Source organism: Mustela erminea, chromosome 13 (assembly GCF_009829155.1).
Source record: "Mustela erminea isolate mMusErm1 chromosome 13, mMusErm1.Pri, whole genome shotgun sequence".
NCBI classification, from domain to species: Eukaryota; Metazoa; Chordata; class Mammalia; order Carnivora; family Mustelidae; genus Mustela; species Mustela erminea.
The window spans coordinates 24456840-24481069 of NC_045626.1; the positions used below are offsets into that span (position 1 = coordinate 24456840).

At 51.4% G+C, this 24230-nt stretch overlaps 1 protein-coding gene across 2 annotated transcripts; it reads right to left on the reverse strand.

Annotated features, from left to right (window-relative positions):
* Positions 1 to 371: 371 nt before the first annotated feature.
* Positions 372 to 23478, reverse strand: LIPG (lipase G, endothelial type). 2 transcript variants are annotated; one of them, XM_032310548.1, is made up of 10 exons: positions 22924 to 23478; positions 18898 to 19079; positions 17058 to 17237; positions 15177 to 15288; positions 9861 to 10082; positions 8264 to 8506; positions 7400 to 7520; positions 6526 to 6744; positions 4442 to 4546; positions 372 to 2422 (listed from the first exon to the last, which is right to left on the reverse strand). In XM_032310548.1, exons 2-10 carry the CDS (start codon positions 18934 to 18936, stop codon positions 2389 to 2391), a joined length of 1275 nt encoding a protein of 424 aa, XP_032166439.1. In that variant the 5' UTR covers positions 18937 to 19079; positions 22924 to 23478; the 3' UTR covers positions 372 to 2388. The 2 variants fall into 2 exon arrangements, with proteins under 2 accessions (XP_032166439.1, XP_032166438.1); XM_032310547.1 differs by lacking the exon at positions 22924 to 23478 and adding an exon at positions 21655 to 22309 and having other exon boundaries at positions 373 to 2422.
* Positions 23479 to 24230: the final 752 nt, after the last annotated feature.

Genomic DNA, 24230 nt, shown 5'->3' on the forward strand with positions numbered 1-24230 from the left:
AGAAAGAGGAGGAAGCAGGCTCCCTGGTCAGCAGAGAGTCCAATGCAGGGCTCAATCCCAGGACCCTGAGATCATGACCTGAGCCGAAGGCAGAGGCTTTAACCCGCTGAGCCACCCAGGCACCCCTCTCTCTAATCTTTAAAAAAATAAATAAATAAATGTCCATCTTGTTCTTTAGTGAAAGGAGTTATTGTCCACTTCCTACCTATAATTAGTATTAAACAGAGAGTAGAGCTTATTTGAAAGTAACTTTTTGGCAAACCCCAGGCTTGGGCAGCCATAATTCTTTCAAATATTAAGAACTGAGATGCCAGACCACAAAGCATTGTATAGATTTTTATTATTTTACTATTAAAAATTTTCAATCTCAAAATTGGTTAATTTTAAAATAAAAACTAACCATATATTTGTTTTTATACACATTATATACACTTGAGAAATAAATAGTGTTGTAAGTGTTTAAAAAAAAAAAGCATCATTATATACAAATACGGCTTCAAGCCAAATGTATAAATACATGACCCACCAAGGAATTGATTCCTAAGGCTTTCATTACTAAAAACAGAAGTCAGGAGTAATCGGGACACACAGTCAATAACACGGGCTCCACTTTGGCTAGAAACCATTCACAGAAGCAACAGAGGAAGCACACAATTTAAGAAAACAACCTTGAATCAGACTTAACTGGTTACATCTTCGAAAGTTGGGCATTGACCAATGATACAACTTTGGCACAACACAGATGATAGATGGTACAACTTCGTCCTTTAAAAACCTCAATCTCAATACAAAGAAAATCACTTTTCTCCCCCAATCTGACATCGTATCTTCCTCCAAATAAATCTCATCTATAAAAAGCCCAGCCTCTGGGCTTTCAGTTGCTTTCCTGGTTATATATTAATAAAAGGGTTTATGATTTTATGGAGGGCTCTAAAAAACAATTCCTTGTTCGACACATCTGGGGCACACTGGTGGGAAAAGGCTACGGACCTCTTGATCAAGTGGCAGAAATGAGCACACTACGGACTTGCCTCCCAGAAGTGTGGGTCGCCCCTGACTCCACCGCCAACTTGGAATATAGTTCCGGACATGTGGCCGAACCCCATGAAGCCCCAGTGTTGTCAAGCAGAGACATGAGCTGCCCTGCACCTCCCGTTGTGAGTCCCTAGTTAGGCGATGCACATGCAAATCTTTGGAAAAGTATAAAACACTTTCCCAGATATCACATATATTCATTCATATTAAGACCAGGACTTGAAGGCTTTTCTGAGCTCAACACAGAGAAGGCACAGTTAGTAGAGGAAGGTAGTCCAAGGAGGAGGAAGCACTCTATTAAATCTTAGTGCCGGCTCTGCTCCACAGGGGCTGGTTTCTGCAGGAACCGATCTGTAGAACAGATACATAATGCCTTCTATCTTCCTAAGCGGAAAAGATTCTGCTCTGAAGCTGTCACATTTGGCCTCCCTTCTGTCCCCAGCACGAATGGCACTCTGCTTGCTCCCATGCAAGTGATCAAACATGTCACTTTTCCTGAACTGGCTGAAATCCCTGAATGCCTGGGATCTCCAACTCTCACACCCTGTATCCCCCAGCACCGCCCCCCTGCAGTGTCCCTCGTGCCCCTCACCGCACGTATACCCCTGGATCACCTACAGTGGAAGGGAGTCTAGAAATCCCAACCCGCTCAGATTCTAAGTCTGGGGAGGTTTATGAATGTGTCTCCTGCCATGTGCTAATGAGGGTTAAGTGCTTAACAAACATTTGTCCAATCAAAAAATAATCAACAGAAAACCGAGAAAGCCAATGATGTGTGCTTTAGAGAATGAGCTGGAGAGCAGGACGGAACGGCTGAAATGTAACCAGTAGTGATCAGTGCAGCCCGCGGAACCCCAACAGTGAGGGCCTCACCACCACCCCAGATCTTCACCCCCTCTCTCTGGGTGAACGAAGTCACAGGTCTGCCATCCAGACACGAGTCAGCTCCCAGCACAACGACCGCTCCCCACCTCTCAGGTCAGGTCTGGCAGCTGACAGCCTTCCACGTGCTTCCACAAGTGTTCTGTATCAGGGAAAGCACGGATTCATCTAGTCCCTTAGAAACCAGCCCGGTGTGCACAAGAGGCCCCGGGCCTTTGACCCTTTGCACATGGGTCTGGAGTTAGAGCTATTCTAGAGCAGCAGGAACAGCAGGAACAGCAGTGCGTGGTCCCCTCTGGTGAGAAGTCCCAACCGTCATAGGAGGTAAGGTCGTGGGCCCAGCCAAGAGACTCTTCCGGGTGCTTGAGGACCCGGAAGGACCCAAGAGGGGTCCTTCCATCAGGGGCGTCCTCAGCCGTAACTTTCCTCCGCGTCCCTGGAAGGTGTGGGTGGGCGGGCCTGGCTGGCCCCTCAGAGAAGATCCGCAGCGAGGCTGTAGGGAACCCTGTAAGAGAGGCGCTCGGTCACTCGCTTGGCAAACACGCCAGCCTGCGCTGAATGTGTGCTCTGTTCACCTCAAGACCAGGGTTTCTTACACACCTGTCACACTCTTTCACTTGCTTCCTATTCAGAACAAGAGAAAAGGGTCCCGAGTGCCTCCTCCTCTCCCTCTCCCCCTCTCCCAAAGAGCCACGGATTCACTTAGAGAAACACAACACTGGGGCAGTCTCTGGCTTCCTCGCCCCTTACACCTCAGCGCTGGCTTGCACAGGCTCAGCACAATACTCATCCGTGCCACACACACACATACACACACACGCAGGGAGAACTATCCACGAGTCCTCTTTGCCTTGACTTTGAAACATAAGAGAGACTATAGGATGGCAGGAAGGGGACAAGACAGAATCCAGCGATCTTGACTCGAATCTCAGCTATGCAATCATGCAACGGAACTTCCCAGAACCTCAGTCTCTTTATCAGTGAATAGGTGATGAGTATCTGTATCGGGGGAGAGAACACTGAAGGCCCAACCTACGTCTAGGGATGTCAGGACCTCCTGGTGCTAACATATTACTCGGGTTTCTATTATTGCTTTCTGTTCCTTTGAGGGTAAAAGAATGGATGCCTTGTTGTCTCAAGGAGGCAGTAGGAGGTGAGTTACACCATTCTCAAGTGTCGTAAAGTTCTGGAGCGGAAAAGAAGAATAAAATGTCTTATCATAAGATACGTTATCATAAGAATAACGATAAGAACAGGGATCCTCACTGGGCATGTCCAATCCACAGGACTGTTCTGAGGATTGATGAAATCAGTATTGGGGGAAGTGCTTGGAAATGTATACATTTGAGCACAAACATAAAGAACTAAAATTACTATTAGAGCCGACTATCCTGCAGGCCTGCACTGGACTGAGCAGCTTCATTAGCTGTGCAATTTTCAGATAGCTGCGTGTCCCATGATCACCAAGCTTGTGGTCAGGTTGGTGACCCTGAACAGGAGACAGAGCAGTGGGGATGCAGACTGGCCCCTGGGGCTGGCAGAGGGTTCATCACAGTGGACCCCAGCTCAAGGCGAGCAGGTGAAACCTCCACGCTCAAGAAAGACCACAGCCTTTAGAGGCAAGCAACGTGCTTCAAATGTTTGCTCAGCCATCGCCACGGGGGGGACCTAGAAAGAATGACCCAACTTCCCTGAGCCTCGGGGTCCACAACAGCACACAGGGTTAACCCCACCAGCATCATGGGGTTGATGACCAAAGTAAGTGAGATAGCACAGGGAAGGCACTGGGCCCAAGTGGACACATGCTGAGGGATCGGTGTACGGTGACAGCATTATTACCCAGCGCCTCGGTTGGGGTAAGTGGTAGGGGCCAGCGGGGGGACCATCTCCAACCTCCCCAGCAGGTGTTTAGGCTCAGAGGCTCTGGAACAGACTTCCCCGTTGGATACACCTGCTGCCTCACACCATGAGACCAGCCTTCCTCGATTCTGAAATAATGGGACTCCAGCATGGGGCACTGGGGCACAAGATGGGCCTTCTGTCTGATTCAGTGCCACACACACGAGCATTCCTGCTTCTCAAAGACAGGGAGAGCTGCCAGCTAGTATCTGCTTACACCACCCGGGGCTCTAGAAAACCTCAACCTGGGGACTGTATCTGGCACTTCTCCTTTCCCTCCCACCTCACTCCCCACTCCAAATTGGTGCCCGGAAGGAAGCCAGGAGCCCTGGAACCTTCCCACAGCCCTGGTCACCATGGAGAAATTCATTCTAAGATAGCTTGATTCCAACAAGGCCATGGGCTGTGAAAGTCTTCCCGGGGAGGCAGAACAAGAGGCAGAAAGACACAACCACACTCTGACATCTTCTACTCCACGGATTGGTCCTTCTCCTTCCAACATGTCAGCTTCACAAGAGAAAAGATTGGTTGTACCGGTTTTGTTCGCTGCTGTGTCCCACGTGCCCAGAACCAGGTCCAGCACATGCCCGGGCACCAACACACACTGCACAGAAGTCCGAGTTACCTGGTTTCATTTTTCATTCTCCAGCCATCTCGACACTTGTGGAACCAGAGCTCTCGGCCGGGGGAGATGCTGGTGTTCTCAAAGTCTTGCACACAAAAAGTTAATCTAGGAAAAAAAAAAAAAAAAAAGTTAATCTAGGAGGAAAGGGAAACCACCAATGTAGGCAAAACTCACTGGGCCTTAGCCAGATGGTGCTTTCTGGATCCAAAGTGGACCAAGCAAGGAGGAAAGGGTGTTTTCATCCTGCCGCAGCCTGACCCAGACCTCTGGACCTCCCCACTGCTGCTGCAAGAGTCCTAAACACGTCTCCTGGGACACCTGTCATGATTGGGTTCATGCAGCTTTTCACCATGCCCCTTCCACTTTCTTCTGTTCATCCACCCAAAAGTGGCCTGCCTTTCAAGGCATAGCCTCTCTGAACCCTCCCTGACAGCCCAAGCCCTTGACCTTAATAGAAAAGCATATTGTTACCTAAGTGTTGTTTTTGCTATGGTCATTACCTTGTATGGCATGGAGTTAAATAGGAACGTTTTGTCTTCTTTTAACACATTATACCCCACCCTGAATTGCTCGTGGATACCCCTACCTGTGGTGGAACTCAGGATACCTCCAACGGGGTGCACAGAAATACCCACTAACAAGCGTAACTATTCAGCAGTGAGTCAAAATCAAAGATTCAGAAACTGCTCAACCAAGATCATGGGAAAAATCAGTACTCAAATAACTGTTTGACTGTAACTTAGAGCCAAACCATACGGACCTCGACGGTGTGTCGTTAGCATGACCCTATGACCAAAAGACGTATATGGGGCACCTGACCCTGATGTATGGGACATGATGACTGAAAGGAGAAAAGCCACATTCAGAACAGGTTTAAGAACCTTTACCAGGAAGCCCAAACAGCCCATAAACACACAAGAAGGGGACCTACCTCATGGAGATCAGGAAATTAAAACACATTAACACAACATTAAGAGACCAATTCACCCCCAACAGAATGGCGAGGGGCCCACCAAATGGAGGTGAGGAGGAGGGAAAGGCGAACTCTTACTCTCAGACTGTCGTCTGAACACTTCGGAAGGAAATTCAATAACATCTCATCACACTGGAGAACATATTTACTGTAACCCAGAGACAGGGGAAGGGCCTGAAAGGGCTCTGGCTCCCCCAGTTTCCAGGTTTCTAGGCCAGAATCACTCAGACAAGGGACCCTGGCCTCCGCCCACCCTCGGTCAAACTGTGCCCCCGGCGATGCATAAAAATGGGACACAGGAAGAACTGTAATGGAGAACACAAAACAGACTAGGTACAGAGACGGTGGAGGCTGCTTCCTCCCATCCCAAGGCTGGCAGTGACCTCCCAGCAGCCCACACAGAGCTGTGGCCAAGGAAACCCTCTTCCCTTTACCAAGGTCTCGCAGGCTTCCCTGACTTCCGCTTAGAAGTCTGCTCAGAGTCAAGGCACGGTTGAGGGGCCTGAAACATTCAGGTCTGGAGCGCTCATGCCAGGCTGAAGTTGAAAACCATGGGGGATCTGCCAGCTGGCGTAGCACCGAGGATTCTCTGTTACTTAACGTCAGAGCCCCACCCATAACCTTGACTCACAGCCTCCGAAGGAAGGGTACAATGCTCTGAAAATCGGGTGCTGGGGAAACCAGGGCCTCAGGCGGACCTCATCCCTGGGGACTCCCCAGGCTTGCTGCAGGAGTCTTCTCTGGACAGGGGCAAGCAAAGATAGGGGCACGCACCCAACAGCACACCAATGAGCAAGCCAGTGCTCCTAAGGGATCCTATCCACGAGAAGCCCTCCTTCCTCTGGGCCAACACAGGGTCCGGCAAACACAACCGAGGCTGGAACCCAGCCCCCACGTTGCCCACCCCCTCAGCTGGGGGTCTGGAATCAGGACACAAGCCACACAATGGTTGACAGAGGTCTCAATGCAGAATTCCCTTTTCCTTACAAAGGTGACTGCAGTGTTGGCTACGTGCTCGGGGCAGGGCCAGGTTGGAAGTGCGTGCTCAGCAAAGGAGAGGACACGGCGCGGAGGCAGATGCCTCTGCTCACGGTTGACATGGGGCCCTTACCTCCGCTGAGTCTCCCCAGATTTGACCCGAATGCGCCGGATATTCAGCTCCCGCTCGGAGCTGCGGGAGTGAGAGAGGTAGCTGCGGAGCTCCTTCCACAGGTTGTACCAGGACTGAGCTGTCCCCTCCCAGGTGAGTTTGATCTTCAAGAGGTCTCCCAGGTCCTCCTCGGTGTAGACCAGGAAGGTGTTGGTGGCATTCAGCTCGATCTGCTCCACTCTACAAGGGGACACCGGGGCAGGCGTCACTGACCTGCTGCAGGAAAACTGTCCCTCTGTGTGGGCTGATACGGTGGCCGCACCTGCCACCCGGGGACCGCAGAGAAATGGGCCCATAGACACTGGTCTCCCGCTAAACTCCCCAGCCCTTCCTGCCTGTCCCTCTCATTTGACACTTGGGGGCCTGTCTCACCCCATTTGTGTGTGAGAGCGAGTGCACACACATCTGATCCCCCAACTAGACCCTGAGCCCTAGGAAGCAAGTACTTTGATGACATCACTTGGTAATCCCAACCTTGCGTGCATTCGACAAAATACACACCGATTGCTATGTGCCCTTCCCACAGACAACTAGAAACGGTGCAGGAATGGTGTTTATGTTCCAAATTTCCTACAGCCTCAGGTGTCAGGCGTTGCCTGAAATGAAACAGCAGTTTCTGTCCAGCCGACCCAGCAGCTTCTTATGGTGCTGATTCATCCAAGGGCCTCCCTCCCAGAAAGGGTCTGAGTCAAGGGGTTGGTGGAGAGTGTGGACCACAGATGCTCTGGAGCCACCCAGCCCCTCCCCTGCACACGTTTGCACATTCCCACGCTCACACATTCTTAGAGTAACTTGTTCCTGGACCTGAACCTATCAAAGGGAGCTTGCGACTTACATTTCCAAAGGCAGAAGCTGGGAGTCGGTGCTTGTGCCATAAAGGGTGACGTAAAAGTTGGGTTCGATTTCTCCCATTGTCTTGTAGCTGAAGATGTGGATTTTCATCTGATAATGGTAAACTGCAGAGATAGCAGAACAAAGGCATTCCTGAGTTTTGCTGGCCATCTCTGCACACTCCGACTCAAACTGAGTCACCCAGCACACCGAGTTTTGAGGGGCTGACGTCCCTTTGGTCCAGCCCGGCCTGCAGCCTCCAGCCCTTCTCTGCTCTTGTTCCATGCAATGGCACAAGGGGTCACTGCAGTATCAAATGAGCCCCACACTCGGAGTTCAGGGAATGTGAAGAAGGAAGGGGGTTCCAGCCTAGGAACTCTCAGAGCCGGAGCCATGTGACCTTGAATGGAGGACCAACGTATTAACTCTTTGAACCCCAGCTTCCTCGTGTGTAAAATAACACCCACAAACCCCTCTGGTCTTAGAGCATGTTCCAGAAATGCAAGCCATGACCGATGCCCTGTTGGTCCCATCTCAGATGTGTCGTGACACTCGAATGAGGAAAGTAGGACATCGCTTTGCCAAAGGCCAATGCAAAGAAATGAAAAAAATCCTATCTTCACACAAATTTAAGAGATCGACACTGCGATCAGGGAGGGACGCTGCACATCATGAAAGGGGTCCCCACCACTTATTTTCATTGATGAACTTCCCCAGGGCACACACGGCGTGATTGGCAATGACCTGAATTTTCCCTGTGCTGGCCCCATTTCCCGGGGCTGGGATGTGTCCGGTCCATAGCATGCTACTGAGAAGAAAGGGAAAAATGAAGGGCCTCCCTGAGGGTGCCGTGGGGACGGAGGGTTACCTCTGAAGGGCATGCCTGCCCGGGTTTTGAGATACATTTTGCTGTTCCTCTTGCTTCTCGTCTTCTTGGCATTGTAGCCGATGCTGTTACACCGGTTCTTCCGGCAACTGAGACAGATACCCTTCTTGAAGCGGTTTGAGTCCGTGCACTGGAACGCAAAACTCGGCTTGTCCTGATTCACCAGGGAGTCCACAAAGAGGTGTACGGCCCGCTCGTGCTCGCATTTCACCACCTCCGTGATTGCTGGCGGAGCGAGACACAGGGGACACGCAGGATGAGCCTCTCGCCAAATAGAGACGGTGGCCCCAAGGCCCACAGAGGTCAAGAACTTCCCTCAGAGTCACACGATCGGTGTGAGTGTGATTTGGATTTTCTGGCCCACGGCACATCATTATCTCTTGTAACCAGAAGCTAAAGCCAATAGTTCCATAAATCCTAGGACCTTAAGAAAAATTTGACAAAGCCGTCCCACCCCTTCCTCAGTAACACCGCTGGCCTTAAGGAATGCCGCCATCTGATGGGGGTCCTGGCATTGACCTCCAAGCCTCGTGGGGGCTGCTTGAATAGTATCGCAGTGGGAGAGGGCTACAGTCTTACGATAGAAGGAGACGTAGCAATACTGCCAGGACCCGAGGCAGTGAGCGAGCAGGAACCCAGAAGAGACGGGTCACTGCGGCCACGCATCAGTTTCAGCAGCAAATTCAGTTCAACTCAAGACTGCTGAGAACAGGCTCGGGCATTTAGAAGGTAAATCATAAGTGAATGGAGACATCATCTTGGTTTTCCTTCTTTAAAATGTCACAAAAAATCAAATTTTAGTGCATCCGTTCTGTATAAGATTATATACTCTTTAAAAAAGAATAAGGAAGAGGGGTGCCTGGGTGGTTCAGTCAGTTAAGTGTCTGCCTTTGGTTCAGGGTCCTGGGATCGAGCCACACACTGGGCTCCCTGCTCAGTGAGGACCCGCTTTTCCCTCTCCCTCCAACACCTCCCTGCTTGTGCTCTCTCGCATGCTCTCTCTCAAATAAGTAAATAAAACCTTTAAAAAAAAAATAAATCAAGTAAATCTATGTACTCTGATGCTAAAGGGAATTATATATATATATATTGACCAAGAAAGGAAAGTTACAGAACAATGTGCGTTCAAAAAATATAATTTCTTTCTCTCACGTGCACACGCGCACACACACACACATACACGTTTTCAAAGAAGAAAAGATTGGAAGGATACATACAAAATTGTTCCTATTGGCTACCTCTGAAGAATAAAAGAGGGAGCAGTTAGTTTTTGCACTATGCAGTTCTGCATTGCTTGATTTTTTTTTCCCCCCAACAAATACATATTCCTTTCCTTATGAAAATAATTTAGCCATTAATAACTGGGACCTCAAAGCATGAGAACGCCAAGCAGAGCCCCACAGATGGCTATTAACAAGCCTATAGAAGGACCAACTGTACAAGGGATTGGTAGCCCCCATGGGGGTGTAGGGGGCATTATGAAATGAACTGTTGGGAGCACTACCAGCTTGGGCTGATTTGGGAGGAGATGTGATAACCGAGTCAAACCTCTCCATGAAGCAGAAAATAAGGAACTCACTTCCATATGCGATTGACCCCAAGACGTCATTGAGCCCACAGCCCGGCTGGAAGTCACCCCCGTTGGGGTAGATGTCAATGTGGCCCACAGGCATCTGAATCCCGATGCTCAAGCCGAAGGAACGTGTGTAGGTGTGGAGGACGTCCACGAAGTCCGCATCATCAGGGGACAGCCTCTTGTGGATGTCCACCCCTTCAAACAAGGGCCCAGCGGGATCCAAACCTACAGCAGAAGGGGGAGCCAAGACCAACTGTGTCAGGTGTGCCAAATCCATGAGTCCTGAGTTACAGGTAAATTCACACGAGCACAAGGAAGGCCTTCTCGGAGCCAAGCGCCGTAAATCTGGAACCGCGTGATGCCTGCCCTTGGGGAACCTGCGCTTTCTTCTGAACCCCTCGCCTGTCCTCCCACCTCAGCAGACTCAGAAAACCGGCTGCCGGGTTCCCCATGACGTGCAGCTCCCAGGAGCCCCAGCCCGTCACAAATGGAGCGGTTCTAGAAAGAACTCAGGCTGGCCAAACTAAGCCATTCGTCCCATTTTTTTCTGCCACCGAAAACCTTCCAAAGCCTTAACTCAGCAGGCCTTTTACAGAATGACCAAGCTCCCTGCGTGTTCTGGAGGGAAGACTCAGTTTATCCAAATAGAGCTATTTGCATGTGGACTGACTCTTCCCCTTCCTTTAACGATGGATCAGGCCCAAGGGTGGAATGACGAGATCAGGGTGGGGAACCACACGGGACACACTGAGATCCATATCGCAGGCCCCCAGAATTCCTGTATTCTGCAGCAAGAAGGTGAAATCTTTTTGCCTGCGAACTTCCCGCACTGAACAGGCAAACAGCAATGTAGCAAGAACTGGTTCTCACATTTGAAAGAGCGCAAATATCACTGGGAGCTTGTTGAAAATTCAAATTCTACTATGCAGCTATTTAAAAAAAAAAAATCTGGAAGGAGGGGCTTCTGGGTGGTTCAGTTGGTTAAGTGTCTGGTCATGATTGTAGAGTCCTGAGATCCAGTCCCACATGGGGCTTCTCCCCCTCCCTCTGCCTGCTGCTCCCCCTGCCCTGCTCTCACTCCCTGAAATATAAATAAAATATATTAAAAAAAAAAAAAACCTCTAGAAAGACCACACAAGCTACTGGCAACCTGTGTATCTGTGCCACAGGTGGAGAGGGTGGGGAAGGAAAGCAAGCAGGTAGTAGCAATAAGAAAAGAGACTTATTTTGGAACCACATGAAAGGAAACCGTTCAGAAAGAAGAGTTTGCAAAGCATGCGATGCAGATTCCCCAACCCCCTCGAGATTCTGATCACCAAGCCTGGTGTGGAGCCCCGAAATGAGTATTTATGCCCCCAGGTGATTCTAAAAGGAGGTAGTCTATGAACTAGATTGGAAAAAACTCCCACCATCAGTATCATCAATAACATTGAAACTGAACATCTTAATCCATACAGTTCATGCAAGATATGAAGAGATTAAGGCCTTGTCAGTGTAAACAGCAGCCGCTATTACCAAGCTCAAGTAATTATGGGAGCCAAATTCATGCCAGCCTGAACGGCTCTCTGCCCTACACACACAGGGAGAGAGGCTGGAGAAAGCTGAGAATACTGAGCACGGTTTAGTCTAGAACAGTGGTTCTCAGCTGGGAGTGATTTTGCTCCTGGGGGGACATTTGGCAATGTCTGGACACATATTTGGTTGTCACAGTTATGGGGGGAGGGAGAGAAGCCACTGGCAGCTGAAGGGTGGAGGTCAAGAAGGCCAATAAACATGCATCATTACTCGGGTCAGCTCCCACGACAAAGCATTCGCTGACCCCGATGGGAACGGTGCTGAGGCCAAGGCACCGAGGACTGGAAACACCACATCAGAGGGGAGTTAAGACTAAGAGCAGAGTCGTCAACGGAAGACATGGGTGACAGAACCCATCGGATCCCAGCATAAGAGAACCAGGGAGCACACCGTGAGGCTTGAATCACTGCGGTGATTTCAGACTGAACAACAGGCAGAGCTATTGTCTGGAAAGGACAGTAAACTTATGAAGCGCGTCACTCAGGAGAACTGGAGAGACTGAAAGTTAGCAGCTTCCAGAAGAAGGTTAGAGAAATGCCCGTATGACCAAGGCAGAAAGGAAGCCCCGGGCAGCCTGGTGGTTCAGCCGCAGCCCAGGGCCCCAAAGGAAGACGGCACGAAAGCAGTGACCCCCGGCACAGCCCACGAGGACGTGGTTCAGAGGCTTCCGAGGGCTACAGTACCAACACAAGCAGCCTCCCCCTGCCTCTTGCTATGTTTTCTGGAAGAAAGAAAAAAAAAGAGAGAGAGAGAGAAGACCATTCTGCTTTGCAACCAATACAAGAGAGGGGCTCTTTGCTTGATGTGAACAAAAGTTTCCACCAGACGGTCAGTGCCATGGAAACCAAGCTGGACTGGAGGAATGCGGGCGGCTGACAGGGCTTCTGGATGGCCTGGGCGGGGGGGGCTGTTTGGGGGGGCAGGCTGAGCCTTCGCCTACCCAGACTCACCCAGCCTGACACAGAGCCAGGGCTCACAGACGCTGGGGAAAAGTCGCACAATTTACCTTTTTAAACTAGGAATAGGAGGGAGAGCTTGTTCCCACCAAAAAAAGAACAGGTGGAGAACCGCCCCTTCTTCCATTCAGTCAGAGCCCTACCAAAGTGTTCTGTCCAGCAAACGGAACACGCACATGCAGGCGCGTACACATCCGGGAAAACCTCGGCACTCAGGCCTGGCAGGGCAGGGCCGGCTGCATTTCAATCGCTGTTTTATCTCCACCCACAAAAGAGAGGTGGGATGGCCTAGTGGCTAGGTACGGGTTCTGCAAGCTGACAGCCTGGGCTTGAATTCTTGGCTCTGCTACTTCGGATGTAAGACATTGTACCCATTATTTAAGCACCGAGTCCTAGTTTCCCATCTGTAAAATGAAGCCAAATGACCCCTTTTGCCCCATTGCAATGTGTCTTAGAAATAGCATGAAGTCCCCCTCACATCTTAGGTACTTGACATTAGGAAGCATCTGGCCCAGTGTCGGTGCAGAGAGGACACTGAATTCATAGTTCTTGAATGAACAAATGAATCTGCTTACTTGTAACTGACTAGACACAGGTTCAATTAGAAATCTATGACCTCTTCCCTACTATCACACAGACTTCTCTCAAAAGGTAAAACTCGGGCAAACCCCTGTCCACAACTCTAATTCAAGCAAGACTAGGGTTCAGGCGGCCCACTGTTGGCCTCCGTACACAGCATCATGGGTCTCAGGACCCCGTACACGCTGCAGTCTGGTCCTTCTACTAGTTGGGACCACCCGGTTCCCAGGCCCATGGGAAGTCTACCAATGGAGAGGGAGGGCACTCCCCCCTCGGACCTCGGGCCTCCCCCATTGGACATGCACAACAGCACGCATCAGGTGAGCCACATACCCTCTGCGGGGTTGCTTGGCAACTGGCCAGAGGGTACTTCTTCCCACTGTGCTCACCCAGCGCCTGCCCACAGGGAAGGCTGGAGAAAAGGGGCGTGCCCGGACAGGGAGCTGGCTCTCGGAGCACTGATTAGCATTCGGCCAGCAGAGCCTGCATCTCAGCAGCCGCCACCCAAACAGGCAGGGGTAAAGAGCTGGAAAACTCTTCCCTAGGCCCAGCTCATTTCAGATTCAGAAAGAGGGAACGGGAGGATCTGCGGCTTGTCTTTGCAGCCAATGACCCTCCTGGGCGGCAGGGGGGGATGGGGACGTGAACAAGGCTGGTCTCGCTCTGTAGCATCGTGCCTCTCCCTGGGGGCCAGGGGAGCTGCTCGGACAATGGACCCCAGAGGGGCTTACAGCTGAACAGCTCTGCACCAGCAACCGGTTAATGAGCAGTCACGTGGCCACACAACCACTATCCACCTGGAGGCTCGCTCGGGCCCCACGGGCTTGGTAGACAAAAACGCGGTTCTCAAGCTATGCTAAATCAAATAACTAGATCCAAAGGAGTGTGTGCACGTGTGTGTGTGTGTGTGTGTGTGTGTGTGTGTGTGTTAGACTGAAGCCCAGGGATGACTGGAGGTAGGCCAATAAAATTTCACAAATACATATGTTTTTAAATCTACTCCACCAGCATGGTGCTAAAACCTGAAAGCGTGCCTTTACTAAATCATTTGTTAGCTAAGGACTCCCTTCTTCCTCTTTTAAAATAAAAACACTGGGGCGCCTGGGTGGCTCAGTGGGTTAAAGCCACTGCCTTCGGCTCAGGTCATGATCCCAGGGTCCTGGGATCGAGCCCCGCATCGGGCTCTCCGCTCAGCAAGGAGCCTGCTTCCTCCTCTCTCTGCCTGCCTCTCTGCCTCCTTGTGATCTCTGTCTGTCAAATAAATAAATAAAATCTTTAAAAATAATAATAATAAAATAAAATAAAAACACTGCTGGGAAAGGAATGGATCCCATCTCTCCTTCTCAGGGACCAACCAGGTGGGCCCTTGGTATCTTGGAGGTGAGAGAGAAGCTGTGAGTGAAATGAGTCTGACATTCTGGAAGGAAGATAAACGTTTAGCGCGACAAATGTGCTATTATTTTCAGCCTGGGCGAAGCACAAAAACGGGGAAGAAAATCTTTCACACTTTTCCACTCATTAGATGACTTAATCCAAACACACATCAGAAGCTCAAAATGGAAAACACAATTTTTTTTCACTGACGACCTGGGTACCAACATCAGAACGACCTCTTTAACGACAAAGTTGAAGCATCCATTCTGAACAGAAAATTACCACTAACAAACGCTCCAGCAAAACATTAGGGAAAGGCTGTCGGTGGTAAAACAGAAATAAGGCAGAATTCAGACTAGAATCCGCCACTCGTTCATTTCCCTGGAGACCCTGAGCATCACTTGTAGACAACGGAGTGAGACTCCGGGGTTCACCCCTGCTCGCATGTAAGCTATTAGCTGTTCGCCCCTTGCCTGTCGGACTAGACCAGTGGTTTTCAAACTGTGTTCTCTGGTGCTCTGGGACCCTGAGAGTTCTCTGGGGAAGGCAAAGGCCCCATAGCAAAGCGAACACTACCCACCATCTATCCAGCTTCCACCAGAACATCCCTTCTACCAGTTTCATATATCAGGGTCCCACACAAGTTCAACTTGAAAGAAGGACTCTGTGTCTAAAAAGAACACTGGAAAGCTCCAGATTAGATATCCTCCGGGTCCCTTCCAAAGCTAACTGTCCATGGCTCCCTTATGCAGGAGCACTCCGGTGCAGGAAGCCAGCTTGGCAGGGGAGCCGAGGGAGCTGGGAGTGAGCCCATAGTGCAGGAAGCAGAACCTACCTGTGATTCTGCCCACCGTGCCTTTCACGAAGTTGCCAGCATACCCAGCCACGTGAGCGCCGAGGCTATAGCCAATCAAGTGGACATTGCCAAGAGAAAAATCATCCTTCTCCTGTGGGAAGTCACAGAAGTGACCGTGAGTGATGTTGTGGTCCTGAGCCCACAGGGCCACCAACAGTTCAACAATTCTACGGCGACAAGGAAGAGCCAGAGGAACTAGGGACAGACACTGGCCAGGGCATGGCCCGCACTGCTGGCAGTGAGACAGAGATGGGATGTCGCCAGAGAAGGGGAGGGCAAAAGGACTTTATGGCACCTTAAATGCTGAGTGCTGAGTGCTGAGGGCAGGGTGGAGGTTACGACTAGAAGTCACATCCCTGACCCTTGGGCTACATTTCCATTCTCTCGGGCACTATGCGGGGCACCCGACTCACTGGATACTAAGTGCCAGCCGTGGCCTGCAGCAGCCTGCTCTCTTCCCACCTCTTAGGCCCCAGGAGCTGCTGGCCTGCTCACCGCAAGCCCACCCAGGATACCCAGAGAGAGGGCACTTCCCTGGCAGGGTGAAGACGTGGGCCCTGGACCCCACTGCTCAGAAACCCAGCTCTACAAAACCTCCCAGGCAGAGAGCTTGGGTACTGCTCACCCACCCTAACCAGACTACTGCCAGGATTCATCAGACTCCATGGGCAAAAGGAAGGTCAGACTAGAATTGCCCAGACCATGAGGTCACTTTGCCAGTACACCCCTGCCTCCGGGTGAGTCCACTGATCTCAGGCAAATCATTAACCTCTACAGAGTAAATGTAAGTCCTTGAGATCTGTTTTCCATACTTAGTATTTTAAGCGTGGCATTAGACTGCGTTTGTTGGAACCAACCCTCTCCTTCCCCTGAGGAGAGCCACCCTTCAGAGAAAAAGAGCAGATTCAGGAATTTTTCAAGATTTCAGGCTGGAGGTCCTGGCTCCTGACTATTCCCAACCTGAGGACATGAGCAAGTAATGACCCATCAGTCAAATTTTCTTCCAGCAAATAAAGCAACAGGCAAGATGCAGAAATAGATCAATAACTGAAACGCTTTCCACAGTTCCAGCATTCGAGCGTTTCAAGCAATACTTAATTCAGTGAGAATTTGAATCCCAAAGACACTCTTAGGCTCCTGGAGTTCACAGTAACACAGTCTGAGCTGTATTTTCTTTTTTTTTTTTTTTTTTTTTTTTAAGATTTTATTTATTTAACAGAGAGAGACACAGCAAGAGAGGGAATACAAGTATGGGGAGTGGGAGAGGGAGAACAGGCTTCCCATGAAGCAAGGAGCCCGATGCGGAGCTCGATCCCAGGACCCTGGGATCACGACCTGAACCTAAGGCAGCCGCTTAACAACTGAGCCACCCAGGCGCCCCTGAGCTGTATTTTCTTAAGAAGGTTCAGGTTCGGGGCGCCTGGGTGGCTCAGTGGGTTAAGTATCTAAGTTCGGTTCAGGTCATGATCCCAGATTCCTGGGATCAAGCCCTGCATCGGGCTCCCTGCTAGGGGTGGGGGGAGTCTCCTTCTCCCTCTCCCGCTCCCCCTGCTTGTGTTCCCTCTCTCGCTGTCTCTCTCTTTAAAAAAAGGGCGGGGGGGCACCTGGGTGGCTCAGTGGGTTGGGCCTCTGCCTTCGGCTTGGGTCATGGTCTCAGGATCCTGGGAAGGAGCCCCACATTGGGCTCTCTGCTCCGCGGGGAGCCTGCTTCCCCCTCTCTCTGCCTGCCTCTCTGCCTACTTGTGATCTCTCTCTCTATCAAATAAATAAATATAATCTTTAACAAAAAAAAAAAAGAGAGAGAGAGAGAGAGAGAGAGAGAAGGTTCAGGTTCAAGATCTTGTTCTTCAGAGTAATTACCTGCAGCCAATCAAGCATCCTTGCCACACTGTGTCCCACCACCTTGGTGTTATTGACTGCATCTGTGTAAAGCTGGTGGGCCAGGGGAAGCCAGTCAACCACGACGACATTGGCTTCTTTCTCTCTAGTCTGCAGGGCTGACACCAGCTTGTATAGCCAATTTTCAAACATGCCACTCATCTGCAAAGAAAACAAGACATTTTTAAAAATTCTTCCTATGGGCTTCTTGAGTCCTGATGAATATGGAATTCAGTTCCATGACCTTCTCCCCATCCAGTTCCAGAACTTTCACAATGGCGGCTTAGACAATAAACGTTTGCACATGAGCACGGCTGGCCACAGGCAGGATCACTACATGTTTGTGTTCCATTGCTCTTTCTATCTTGCTTTTCCTATCAAATCTTCATAGCCGGTGTCTTAGGCTGCCACCCACTGTCCAGTAGGGCCACTATGAGGTAAGTGTTGGTGGCCATTCTGGCCTGGGGTTAGCCTGAGTTGCTGTCACAGACAAGCAAGTGGCCCCAAAGGCAGCTGGGAAGGATTGCCCTGGAGAATTAGCTTCTCTCTCGGAGACTCAAGGAGATGCTGCGTCCTAGGCAAATGCAGAGTTAACAGATGACCCCTTCCCACAGCCCATCTCTGCCACCCCTCTCAATTCCAGAGTAGGGAAGATATCTCCCTGGAATCCCAAATTAGAACTCAGAACACATTTTCCCACAGAAACAAAGCTATAAATAGGGCCTAGGTCCAGTTGTAAACCTATCCACATGTACAGTATTCGATAAATAGATTTTCTGTGCCTGGCCTGGGAACCCAAACGCCATTTACCATCTTGCTTCTATGGGAAACTGCTGTTCCAAGCTCCAAACAGATTACAAAAGAACTTTCTGGAATGCAACCCATTTGTAAGTTGTCGGCAGTTTGTATTTGCATTTTGACAGGGGGCCTTAAAAAGGTTCAATTGTAGGATTCTACTTGTAGGCTGTGGGCTGAGGATGGATAGCCAGGCCCTCGCCATGCCTCCAGGCACATTAGGTAGATGCCGAATTACCCACCCCCCAACCCCACTCCCAGGCCTGACCCCAGCAGTTGGTGATAGACCTAAAGACCCAGAAAGCATGTAACGGATATGAATTTCTCATCATTAAAAAGAAGAATGTCCCCTCCCAATTAGCCCAGGCAGAAACCTGCTCACTTAACGGTGTCATTTTCCTGCAGACCATCATTATATGATTGAATAAACCCCCTCGCTGGTCAAAAGCTTCTAAAGCTGAGCATTAAAGCCCTTTTTTGTTGAAGTTTGTCATGGGCCTTTCAATGTGAATTGCCCAGCTAGGGCACATAAAGAGCCCCAATGCCTTTAACCAGAGCCATCTCTATGCAAACAGGAGGGCACCATGCCAACGGCGGCCAGCGAGCCAGGCCAGCTGGCTCTTCAGAGACTCTCAGAGCCAGTCAACTTGCTGCCGTTCAGTTCAGCTCTTAGGGAGGGACTCCCCCCCCCCCCCGTCCCCCGCAAGGCAGTGGTTGACCAATGTAATTAAGTGTAATTAGAGGGCCCCTTAAGAGCCAGTGGAGCTGGGCTGCTGCCTTCAGGAGAGCCACTTTCTGAAAGCCCTCTGTGTGCTGGCATTAAATACCACCCTGCTGGAGTCCATATTGCCCCCTTAGTGAAGGGCCCATTACATTCTTCACAGCTGTCTGCAACACAAGCAGCCCACAAGAAAAGAGGGAGAGAGAGAGAGACAGAATCGGGAAGCACCAGTCTTCTTTTTAATTGACCAAAACAAAGAAAACCAAATCTGGTGTCAAGCTGCAGAGCTCCCTCATCCGGGCTCACCGTCCACCCATGAATGATGAAGAAGGTTTTGGCGGTCATGTTGAAGCCACAGTCTTCCAAGGGCTGGTTGTGGCCGAGTGACAGGTAGCATCCTTCATGGTCTGAGTCCCCAGACGTGCGGAGGTTGAATCTTACAGGAGGTTTGGCAGAAACCTGTATATGGCTGGATTTGAGGCCCTCATCTGGGGGAAAAAGAACAGCATGTGGGTGCATCTAGCAGGCTTGGACAGCGAGAGATCTGGGGTCTAGTTCTAGTTCGATCTTGAGTACATTACTTAATCCTCTGGGTTACAGTTTTTATTCCCGCCGAATGTTTTCTCCTTAATTCCCAGGAGAGTTACGACAAGAGGATAAAGGGACAGCTCTTCCATACTGAAGAATTTTAATTAGTCACTAGTCCTAATTACAGTGAATTACTGTGACTCTGAAATAAACAGGTGTCTCGCTTTCCTTTCCTCTTCCCTATCAAATGAGTTCTCCTTCCCTCAAGTGACAAATTACCAAAAAAAGTTCTAATTTTAAAGGACTCGGGGATATTGGAATTAGAGGTAAGAAGCCATCCACTATCACACAATGGGCTTCCCATAGCATTCCCAGCTGGATTCCAACGCTTACTCCAAAGACCTCCTACACCCTCAGGACTCCTTGCCGTGCCAGACACGAGCCAGACGTTCTTCTAGTTCGTTAAATAAATGACTGAAGCCACGGGGGAAATCCGTAAGAGCAGCAAAACCGCTCCTTTCTGCTCCGCTGCTCACACACAGCGCCCAGGTCTCAAAACACAGCAGATGCCCGTGAGGTCTCTATGGCCTCTTAACTCAAAGCGCTTTATCGCCATGCTGTTGCAGGACAGTCATAAAAGAACCCCACCCTGCATCATCCAGACATCCAGGAAACTATCCCTTGATAACAGGCTAGGAAATGAGCAAATCAAACTCTCCTGTCACCTAGAGATCAAAGGAAAAAATACCGAATGACCCCTCCAGGAGTTTCACTTATCCCAGAGCTAAGAAGCAAATGGAATCCTGGAAGAAGAGATCAAAATGGTAGAGAAGGTGGTGGTGGGAAGGAAAAGAATACACCAGATGTAAAAGGATAGAGTTCCAGAAAATGCGACTAAATATACATGAGCAGACCTCAGGTTAACTGTCATTAAAGTCATGAACAAAAGCCCCAAGCAGCAGAAATTTGAACCACGGGCAAAAATAGTCAGCCTCCCCAATTCCCACCCAGGTAGCCAATCACAGAGACCAGATGGGGAAATTGTAGGAGAAAAGGACATAAGTCTTTTGGCGTTCCTGGGGCAGATTTGTGGATAAACCCACATATTGACATAAAATGTTCCCCTGAGTATCTGGTCTTCTCGGACCCCAGAGTTCTCCAGCTTCATTCCTACTACTTTCAGCCTGGGTCAGCTCAGCCTCTGGGACTTCAGGATTATTCTTGATCCATATGCCTTCACAGCTCATTCTCTTACTTCCTTCAGTTCCTTGCTTGGTGGTCAACCTCACAGTGAGGGAAGCCTGACTACCAATTAAACATGCACCTCCTTCCCCACCAGCACCCTGTTCCCCCTCTGCTTTACTTTTCTCCTCCTGAGCATCGTGTATGTATTTTAATGAGTTTACCGTCTGTCTTCCCACTACTGAAACGTAAGCTCCAAGAGGCCGAGATCATCTGTTTTGTTCATTTTTGTATTCCCCCCTCCCCCCGCCCCCAAAGACTGCCTGGCACTAGGCAGGCACACGATAAATACTTTCTCGACTCAAAAGAATGGCCCGCAGATATTCAGAATCACAGAACACAGAAGTTGGAAGGAACGTCCGCGTTTTACAGGAGAGGAGCTAGAGCCGTGACCAACCCCAGGTCACAGTTCTAGTTAGTACTAGAACCTGCGGAGGGAAGCAGAGCTTTCCCATTCATTCAAATTAACGTGCCCCTGAGTGCATAAACTGACATGGGCCAACAGCGTGCCCATGATGGCTCAACATAGCAGGAGAGTAAGTAGATGAGATAATGGGGTGGAGTTGAGGGCATGTCCCCTCTCCCCTGCTTAACTAATTGACTTGGCACCCCCACACCTGACTGGTGACCTCATTCCACCAGGGCAATCTCCCTCTAATGAAAGAGACCGCCTTATAGAACTCAGAAAGAAGAAAGGCCAGCATCTGGGACGAAGGTGAAGAGAGGTAGGTAGGAAGAGGAAGAGTGGTGATTGAAAGGGTGTAAGGGAGGAGGCGGCCAACCCCCCCCACCCCGGGGGGATAGGCCCAGCAGCTTTTGGTCACAGTCACAGTCACGTTCGTTACTCAACCAAATGCTCCCGGCAACCGTGAATCAAACCACAGCCAGTTACCCTGCTCCCTTAACTTTCCAAATACCCAAACCCAGAGTAGAAGGAGGGCACCAGGTGACTGAGCTCTAACAACCTACTCGCCTCGCAGAGGACAAGGTTGAAGAGCGGCCCGCGGCCGACTCTGCCGGTTGGACGGCACGGATCCAGGGCACCTTATCATGGGAGGGGGTGGGGCGAGAGGGTGAGCGCGGGCCTCACCGGGCCGGGGACGTCCCCGGCAGAAGCGCCAAGGAGCAAGCGAACGGCAAAGCTGATTAGGAGAAGAGACTGGGCAGTGGAAAAGGCAAGAGGACTTTGCGGGCACCAGGAGGGGCTGGAAAGGGGTCGGCGGGACAGAGAGGGGACGTGGCACAGAGAAGTTGGGGGGTAGGGGGGTGGAAAGAAGAGTAAGTGCACGTTACCTTGCAGCCGTCCCTCCGGACCAGGGGGTGTGAGGCTTCCCGCGGCAAAGCAACAATAGACGCTCCAGAGGCAGAGCAGGGGAACGGAGCTCCGCATCCTTCCCCGCCACACCCCCTTCGCCAAACAGGACTGAAGCAGACAACACCTCTCGGGGTTTCTAGCAGTCCGCGCGGGTAAGACCCCACGGGGGCAGCCCTCTCTTGGCCAGAGAGCGGTGGCCTTGGCCCGCTGAAGGTAGGTGTAGGTGGGAGTGAGAATCTGGCTACTCTAAGCCTCGGGGAGTGGCGGGGAGAGTGAAGGGGCTTGAACTGGATCTGGCCCCACCCGTGCCGCCCGCCCGGGAAGCCAGGACTTGCCGCTGTCACTCCCCGAACTCCCGGCGAGGTAGTTTTTTAAAGTATGGGGAGTCATCTGACCCATCGCCAGATGGTGTTTTGCATAATTTATTCCCGTCCCCGGACTCTGATTGGTCACACCTTCGCTGACGCCAGAACCCAGGCTCCCCAAAGTTTGAATGAAAGCGCCGCACACCCACCGCGTGGACCGTCCGCACGCGCGGCCTCGCTTCCAGCCCCGCCCGCTTGGCTGGCAGCCGAGCTCCCGCCACCCCACTTCCTCCCAGGGCGGGCTCTCGGACCCCAGATTCTCCGCTCGCCCCCGCCGCCGCACTGGGGACACTGCCCCGAAACACTGCCCCCGCAGGGAATGCGATCCCCGGAGAAGGCGGGTTATCCTTCCCCAAGCGCAAAGCCACCCACCCCTGCGCCCGAAATGAGCCTTCCGCGCAGCCAAGAGCAGGAAAGAGAGTCACCAGTCACCTTGGGTCCCTCTCTTCTCGAGCTCCCCTCACCCCCAGCGAGGCCCGCGCGCGACAGGTGCGTGCAGAGTGATCCGACAGTAATCGGGCAGAGCTGAGAGGCTGTGGGCTGTGGCCCGGGCTTTTCGGGATCGCACAGACCCTTTCCGCGTCATTGCTCCGCCACCAGCAGTAAAAACTTCGGGAAAGGCGCCCAGCGTCTCTCAGGTCGTTCCGTTGGTCCGCAGTACTCGGGTGGTAGCAGCTCCCGCAGCTTAGGGGATGTTGGGGAAATTAAGAAAGATAATGTACGCCGCTTAGCGCGGGGCTTGCCTAGTGGTAGGATCTCTCTAGCCTTGGGGGTGGATTGCCAGAGGGATACCAGGCGACATTCCCCAAAGGAACAGTGAACCAGACTTGGAGGTCTCAGACGCGGGACCAGTGCCAAGTCTCGGCGGACACGCGCAACTACCTGTTGAGTGGAATTAAGCAGCAGCTTCTTCCTTTCCTTGGTCGCTTTTTCCCTCCTGTCCTTCCCTTTGTTGATCCGCGTCCCTTCTCCTCCCTCCGGTGCTGGCTCCGGTTCCCTGGCTCCCCAGAGAGGCCCCGGGACTGAGAACGTAGAGCGCCGGAGACCTTGGCGGTGAGTCTGCGGCTAACGCCCGAGAGCCAGAGCTGAACCTGAGGCGGCGGCCGGACGGCGGCAGGGACAACTCGGGGTCCGCTGCGCCCCGACAACCCTCGGGGACGCAGAGCCGGTAGGAAGGGCAGAAGGCGCCACGACAGGGCTGGGCTTCGCCGTCCCTTCACGGTCCAGCCAGCCAGAGCTGGCTCTGCAAGGCTGCACCTTTGACCTCGAGTAACCCCACCGTCGCAGGGAACCCCGGTCCCACTCTTGCCTGGAGAGGAAGTGCCCGGGCAGCCTCGTGCCCCTTTCTTCCCGGTGTCGGGACCCCAGCCGGGGAGATCAGTGTGGGGAAACCAGTCCGTAGGAGCAGGTCCTGTTCCGGCCTATCCTTGTTACTTTTGTAACTTGGCTGCCAAGGGAGCACACTCTGTCCCTCCTGTATGCTATAATAAATTAACAAGAGGCAGGCTGGCTTTATTTTGTAGTATAAAAACGGGTGCACTTTATGGGATGGTAAATAGCACCCCCGATGCGTTCCTTCCGATCTGCTCCAGCTCTCGTCCTTTGGTAAACAATACACACAATCACAGGTACTACCTGCGTTTTGCAGATAGGAAAACTTAACTCATGGGGACAGGCTGTGGGTTTGAAGGACGTTTTCACAACCAGGTTTCTCTCCTCTACTCTTAATTTGGCCAGTTGCCTTCTAAATATGAGCTCTAGGGAACCATGTCCCCCATCTCTCATGCCTCAGCCGCAAAAATCCCCATTGCTGTCCTGAGTGGCTCAAAGCCACAGTCCTGGAACCTTAACTGGATGGTGTGGAGGGATGTGTCTTGGGGGTCTTTGCCACATGTGAGCTCCCCCAGGAGAACTAGGTATTCCTGCAAAGTTAGTTATCCTACCTGGGCATGGAGGGGGGGCGGGGACCAGATTCAACAAAGTCAATATCCATTTTTTTTTTAAAGATTTTAACCTATCCACTTGACAGACAGAGATCACAAGTAGGCAGATAGGCAAAGAGAGGAGGAAGCAGGCTCCCTGCTGAGCAGAGAGCCCGATGTGGGGCTCCATCCCAGGACCCTGCGATCATGCCCTGAGCCAAAGGCAGAGGCTTTAACCCACTGAGCCACCCAGGCTCCCCAATATCC

Bases quoted from the DNA above. Each gene is read 5' to 3' on its own strand.
- LIPG (XM_032310547.1), bottom strand. From the start codon at position 21,751: ATGCGGAGCTCCGTTCCCCTGCTCTGCCTCTGGAGCGTCTATTGTTGC. The intron at 7,521-8,263 runs GTAACCCTCCGT...CTATCTCTGCAG, and splicing joins GGCAGGCATGCCCTTCAGAG to TTTACCATTATCAGATGAAA. The intron at 6,745-7,399 runs GTAAGTCGCAAG...GTCCCCTTGTAG, and splicing joins CAGCTTCTGCCTTTGGAAAT to AGTGGAGCAGATCGAGCTGA.